A 6,818-nucleotide genomic window follows, 5' to 3' on the forward strand; every position below is an offset into this window, starting at 1 on the left:
CCCCCGCCCTATATCTCGGCATGACAGCCCCTTACCAGGCATTTAGTTTCTCATCATTTATCTGCATAGTGTATGAGTGTGTGTGTGCGCGCGTGTCTATCTAATCCAGTCCCTCTTGAAGTGCGTTTTAGTTGTTGTATTTTGTACCCGTCACCCACCTCCAACCCACACCTTAGTATCATCTTCAAAGTTAAAGAATATAATAGCTAGTTACGGTTATGTTTATAAAGCTATTATTAAATGCGGTAATAATGGCAGCCGTCCCAGCATTGGCCCTAGTGTGATTCCCCGTTTATTCCACAATTCTAGGCCGCTGAGGAGTTGTACACAGCCATCAAACCTTACATACCACCCTGCAGGCAGTTGTGTATCCTTTACCGATGGATCATCTCCCCACCCCACAACATCCCATATGCAGCCCCACAAGCTGGTGCCTGCTCCCAATCATAATCTTTCCAGCATGTTGGACTACAAGAAAAACATCACTGAACTACAGAAAGCATAGGAAAGCCTGAGAATAAGGTGTAATATAAGGAGCTGGTTGTCCCAGTACTAGGGAATGGCAGAAGGAGGAAAAGAGAAGGAAAGTAAGAGGAGGAGAGAGAAGAAAAAGGACCTGATCGAAAGAACTGATGAGAACAGACATAGGCCATAATGTGAATACTGCCTTTGGCTTCTGTTTTCACAGCCTGGAAATGGTGAGATGCAGCAGGTGAAAACAGAAGATATGGGAGTAAGAAGTAAAGTACTGGAGAGAAACAAAGAAAGGTTAGACTGGGGAAAGATGGCAATGGAGAGAAAAGACAATAGAAGCAACGGGTTGTAATGGAAATAAATTGCATTAGACTGGGAGCCAAGAGTTCTGGGTTCTAGTTTTTACTCTGCTACTTCCTTTCTATGTGGTTTTGGGAAAGTGAATTAACCCCTCTGGTCCTCAGACTTTTTTATCTGCCGAATTCGAGGGGATGGGGAAACAGTTTGATTAGATTATCTTTAAGGCCTATTCTAGCTATAACATTTTATTGTAATAAGATTTTGGAGCTGGGAGGAGTCTGGGAATCTTTCTAGTCAAACCCTCTCATTTTGCAGATGAGCAAGCTCTGAGCTGGAGAGGTCAAGTAATTTTATTCAGGGTCATACAGGTCACCAGAATCTGAACCAAAATCTTCCTGACTCCAAATCTAGTCCTCATACCACTCCACTATGCAGAGAGATGAGGTTACCAACTGGAGAATAACTTCCTCTCATTTCAGTTCAGACTATTAAGTACTAGAAAAGGCAGGAACAGTAAGTACACAAATACAAAATCTGGGTTTGAGCAGACTAGCCTGGCACCAATATGGGGCACCTACTAAAGTCATGTTCCTGAAAGAATCTGGAGTGTGAAGAAAACTACTTCTTTTCCCACTTACTTCAGTGAGGTAGATAGAAGGCCAGGAAATTCTGGGGAAGTGGGAAGGAACAAGTATGTTATTTGTGAGATGGAATTCTAGTCCGGTTCATGGAGAGGGGATTTGGTAGAGATACATGGTCATAGGTGATCATATATCTGGAGATCTGGGAAAATGGGAATTGAGGAAATGGAAAGACTGTGATTAGGGAAGTAAATATCTAAAAAATAAAAATGGAAACATATGGGACCTCCAGTGCCAGGGAAGTCTGTTGGAATACTGGTGACTTCCAATCCCTGGTTATCTCCCTTCAACCCAGCAAGTCATAAGGACTTTTGCCCTGGCCCCACCCTACCCTTTACGAAACACTCTTGAAGGGGACAAGAGTGTCCTTCAAGCGTTTCATTCCCTGGGGTCCATAGTACCAGAATAGACAACTGTTTCCCGCCCATCTGAAGAAGTCACCAGAGATTCGGTATGTTTGAGTCAGAGAACTTAAGCTCCAGGAGGAAATATAGTTTGGGGGTAAGTACATGGGTGGTTGAGGCAGTAGGCTAAGGGTGAGGTCAGCAGAGAGAGTCCCTCTCAAAGGTGAGCCTAGAAAAAGGGCAAATTCTCTGATCTAGGTGACCCTAGGCTCCCTAGAATGGGAGAGTATCATGCCCCTAGGGCTAAAGCTGTGAGGTCCCTCTAGGTTTCAGCAAAGTCATGGAGGAGAGAGAGATCCTGCCTATAGAAGAGGGAAAGGCAGTCCGGGAAGACAAGCTGAGGCATTGGGTCCAACAAAGACAAAGTGGGCATCTCCTGGTGTTAGCGGTGAGATTGGACTTCCCGAATCCCTGGATCCCCTCCACTATACCCAGTATAGTGTCCCCTTCCCCAGAGAATCACTCCACCACTCCTCTCCATTTTTCCCTGTTACCTTCCCCATCATGCCTTTCCCTTTCCACCTGCACCTCAGAAATAAGAGGACACGCTGGGCTTGGTGCAGTGGAAAGAAAGCCCCAGATTGGTAATTAAGGTTCAAAGCCTGGCTCCAACACAGCTGTGTGACACTGAGCAAGTCACTTCTCCTCTGAGAGCTTCAGCTCCCTCATCTATAAAATGGAGATAAAAATACTTCAACTACCTGTTTCACAGGAATATTGTAAGTAAAGTGCCTGGCAAACCTTAACTACTATATAGATGTGAGCTGTTATTATGAAGAGCATGAAGGAAGACAAAAGTGAGAACTACCACCTGTTACCACCCTATCTGTTCTACTTCTTCTCACCCTCCCAAATCAGGTGAGCCAGTTCTGGATGGCTGTGGCTTCTGTACCCTTTGCTGTTACCATTTCTTGCCTGGAATCAAACTGCCACATGAATATAGCACTACCCCTCTGGCCAGGAGCTTCGGTGAGACCCAGGGAGTATGAGGGGAGATTTCAGGGAGTCATCCCTCCCACCTGTTGACAACAACCCAACAACAACCCCTCTTAACCTTCAGGGTCTGCTTACTGGGATCTTAACACTAGAACTTCGAAGAGCACCCCGTCTCTGGAAGGTGAGTAGGGGTCCTAAACCCAGAATTCCCCAGACACCACTGGACTGATGACTAAGCTGATAAGATCCAATGTTTCCACTTCTTGGTAGAGATGACTCAGAGGGAAGAATGGGACAGATTGCTGGGGTGAAGGCTCAAGGTTAAAGATGGGGAGAAACTTGTGGGACAGTCAATCTAGTCTGGGTGGTGTGCCCTTTGTCTTGGGCAGGATGGGATCAAATTCACTCTCTGGCAGGTGAGAGCCATGATGATATTCAACTTATTTGGGATGATCCTGGGACTTGTTGTTGTTGTGGTCCAGGGAATGAAGCTGGCCTTGGGTACGGTACAGTCAGCCTCCGACCAGGTACCATGAAATGGGAAAAGGGATGAGGGAGAATGATTAGAATAGAGGCTGGAATAGGGGGCAGTCATTCAGTGGAAAAGGGAGACTCTAAGTCCCATCCTTGGCTCCATTTGCCTGCAGTGGGTTGGCTTGCTGGTCCTGGAATTGAGTGCAGAGGCCTTCACCCTAGGCGGAGCTTTGGCCTCTGCCTTTGCCCTCCTCCTCTTGAGCCAGAGAAAGCCAGGATGTTGTGGTGCTCGGAGACTACGCTACCAAGAGCTACAAGAGGTACTGGAATGGGGGAAGATGATGGGGTGGTGGAATGCTTTAATGCTTTTCCTATTCAGTGACACTTAAGGGGAGAGGATAGGCCCCTTGACAGAGCCTTGATGAAAGGTAGCAAGGGCTGAGGCAAGGAAAATCTGCCCCCCCCCAGTTTTAATCCATCGCTATTTGTCTATCTAGTTCCAGCTATGATATATCTAACTTGAGGAGGAGGGATGGGAGAGGGTTGGAAGCAGTCAAGATTTCTGAAGAAGAAATTGAGAAAGCAGAAGGGTCTCTCATTCCCACTTCTTAATCCATCCTTCTCCCCTCTCTAGCTGCTCTATCTTAACCCCTTCACAATTGTGTCTGCCTTTCAGGGCCTCTCAGAAATGGAAGAAATTAGAGATACTGAAAATATTCCCTCTGAGCCTTGAGCAGCAAATGAATGAGCAAGGAAAGGGGAACAGAGGAGTACTCCTAGAATACTTACTGAGGATGAACCCAATGATTCCTCCATCACCCTGTACAGACACTGATGCCAGGGGACCGGAGCAGGAATGGTTTCTCTAACCCCCACAGCTGGGATGCTTGCTCCCTGCATTCTCCTCCAGTAACCTCTATTGCCTGGGAAGTTGGAATCCAACCAGATATACAGGAATGCCAGCTAGGGAGGTGACCACTTCTTCAATTTGGCTCAACCATGGACATGGGATTTTCCCTTTCCCCTGCCTGGGCAGATCTGTGCTTGGGACTGAGTCCTCTTCCCTGGGAGAGGGGAAAAGGGGGGGGGCGATGCTAACTGCCCCAATTCTTAATCCTGTGAAAGCTCCCCTATTGCATCCTGAATTCCCCTGACACCTGTTGCTATTCCATTTTATGTATTTTCCCCTCCCTCGGCCAGTCTGATTCATCCAGCTCTCAATCTATCCCTCCATTTATCCATTCCTTTCCATCCTAATCCATTCTTCCACCCAATTCCTCCCATCGGACTCCATTATCCCCTACATCACATTCCAACCCTCCACAATTCAGCACCTTCCCCCCTCAGCCCCAACTTGCCCAACCAACCCTTTGCTAAGGAAGACAGAGTCAAAGAACTACAAATCCCAGTAGATGCCCTTACCGCTTTGCATGCTGGGAAATAAAGGTCCTTCTCAGTGCAACTGGGGGCGATATGGATACCTTGAGTGACGCGCAGCGCTAGAGATCTGCCCATCGCGGTCCATCCACTGGGTTCGCGCAGACTTCGCTCGGGTCCAGGCAACCAATAGGCCGGAAGAAGCTGGGCGAGGCGGGGGAAGGGGGGTAAGAGGTGTGGGGCGAGGAGGAGCTGACGTGGATCCGACCTGCATCTGGGCGGAGAAGTGGCCGCATCCCAATGGGGCGCTGCAACGAGAGGCAGTGCGGCCGCCAAGGCGCGGGGAGCACGTCTGCCCGCGAAGCGACGGGAGGAGGGGCGTTTTCGCCGCGGCTACGGAACTAGGGTTTCCCTTGCGGAATCACCCCTACCCCACCGGTCCCCTCTTCCATTTGCAAGGAATAAAGCCGCCACCACCACCACCCCGCAGATGCGCGAGGAAAAGGGGTTGAAGATGTCTCAAGCAGTGTACCTGGTTCAAAATGGGGCTGCCTTGGAGCGAGGAGGAGGGGATGGACGGGGCGAGACTAGGGGAGCAACCTCATAGCTCCACATTATCTGATTATAAAAACATTTTCTTCACAACCTGTGATACAGGTAGTGAAATTATTTTTAATCTTCACTTTTTACATATGAGGAAACTGAAAAACCTTTCCTGCTAAGGTCCTTAGACACTTATCTAAAGCTTAACACCACCCCCAAGCTTTCTCTCTCCAGCCATTTCCCCTCCCCCTCCTCCTGCATGAACGAAAATACGCCTGGCTCTGGTTGGCCGCCTTAATCGACCTTTGATCCAGACGTTCCAAGCGCCAGGCTTTTGAATCCCCTGTGCCTATCACAGTCAAAGCATACTCCATCTCCCGCCTCCCTGCATTCAGGAAGGCCGTCATCCCGTACTCTGGAATGCATCCCGTCGTCTCTGCTTTTTAGATTCGTTATCTTCCTTCTAGGTTCAGTCCAGATGCCACCCTCTTATCTTACTTTTGCTTGACACCCCGCGGCCCCCCAGCCCCAGCTTTGAGTGTTCTCTTCCTGTTCGAATGCTCTTTAAACCCTGGTTTCTATCCTCATCCCTACCTTGTCTTATATTTTTACCTTACCTTATACACGTACCTCAGTACATGTATCTCTTAGACAAGGAAATGGCAAACCACCCCAGTATCTTTGCCACGAAAACCCCAAATGGGGTCAAGAAGGGTCGGAGGCAACTGAAAAGACCGAGCAAAAACATACCTCTCCCCTGCACTGCCGCACCCATAAAAGGTAAAGCTGGTAGGCACAGCTCAGTCCCCTGAACCCCAAAGCCCTGGGAATAGTGACATTAAATAATGACATTAAAGAAAAGGCTTTACCCTCTGCTTTACCTCGCTTTGATTTGCCGCTGGAACTTCCCATATGTACTGTTTCCCCTATTAGAATGTGAACTCCTTAAGAACCGGGACTTATTTTTCTGTTTATAGCTGCTGCATTTAATACATAGTAAGCACTTAAATGAGTATTTCATTCATTCATTCATTCTTGAGATCAGTTCATTTCTGTTTCTGTCTTTAGACCCAGTATCCAGTATTCTGCCTTGCATGTTTGTCGAATTTCGAACAGGATGTTATAGAGTATATAAAGCTAACAGGCCATCAACCAGGGAGCAAAGATTAAGTTCACAATGTGATTAAAATCTAGCGAAAACAAACCTCGAATAAGAGTTAACATAGTACTTCGTTTTCATAATAAATGCATTAGAGAAGTCATCGTATTTTCATCTTTACAAGTTTCAGCCAAGTCCAGTCATCAACCCAGGCAATATTTTGGGTAGTGTGGCAATCAGTACAGGAATAACTGGGGAGTCATATCAACTAGAAAGAAAAAACTCCAAATTTACACAGTGCTCAGGTGATCACAGAATTACCCTTACTCTGTTTCATTCATTGTGAAAAGAGAGAACAGAATTCTCCGAGTAGTCTCCTTACCAAGAAAATAGCTAAAGTTATGTGTCATATGTTCCAGAATTCCAATAGTACAACAGTTGAGACTCCCCTTTCATGGCACCTCGGTAGTAGCCAATTTTGGAATAATCTTCATTCAGTTCCATTACACAGCAAACAACTGAGCACTTCCTATTTGCAAGGCACTTTGCTAGACCGCTGGGGGCACAAAG

At 47.2% G+C, this 6,818-nt stretch overlaps 2 protein-coding genes across 9 annotated transcripts in view; one reads left to right on the forward strand and one right to left on the reverse strand.

The window, feature by feature from the left end:
* Positions 1-4,785, reverse strand: part of ZNF219 (zinc finger protein 219) — a 13,689-nt gene extending 8,904 nt beyond the window's left edge. For both annotated transcript variants that reach the window (XM_069097755.1, XM_069097753.1), the window contains exon 1: positions 4,652-4,785. The gene's annotated coding sequence lies outside the window, so the exon portion shown is untranslated. The remainder of the gene's footprint in view (positions 1-4,651) is intronic.
* The window catches only part of TMEM253 (transmembrane protein 253), a 12,391-nt gene extending 6,233 nt beyond the window's left edge, over positions 1-6,158 (forward strand). For 5 of the 7 annotated variants that reach the window (XM_069097757.1, XM_069097760.1, XM_069097761.1 and 2 more), the window contains 7 exons: positions 689-768; positions 2,086-2,207; positions 2,678-2,788; positions 2,880-2,936; positions 3,172-3,282; positions 3,403-3,549; positions 3,906-4,691. In XM_069097757.1, the coding sequence (XP_068953858.1) occupies positions 2,100-2,207; positions 2,678-2,788; positions 2,880-2,936; positions 3,172-3,282; positions 3,403-3,549; positions 3,906-3,962 (591 nt within the window). In that variant the 5' untranslated portion in view covers positions 689-768; positions 2,086-2,099 and the 3' untranslated portion in view covers positions 3,963-4,691. Of the gene's footprint in view, positions 1-688; positions 769-2,085; positions 2,208-2,677; positions 2,789-2,879; positions 2,937-3,171; positions 3,283-3,402; positions 3,550-3,905; positions 4,692-5,381 lie in introns of those variants that run through there. The other 2 variants (XM_069097764.1, XM_069097763.1) reach the window with 2 other exon arrangements.
* Positions 6,159-6,818: the final 660 nt, after the last annotated feature.

The sequence above is a fragment of the Petaurus breviceps genome, unplaced genomic scaffold (genome assembly GCF_028583685.1).
Source record: "Petaurus breviceps papuanus isolate PSGF00001 unplaced genomic scaffold, PetGlider_PUasm1.0 37, whole genome shotgun sequence".
NCBI lineage: Eukaryota > Metazoa > Chordata > Mammalia > Diprotodontia > Petauridae > Petaurus > Petaurus breviceps.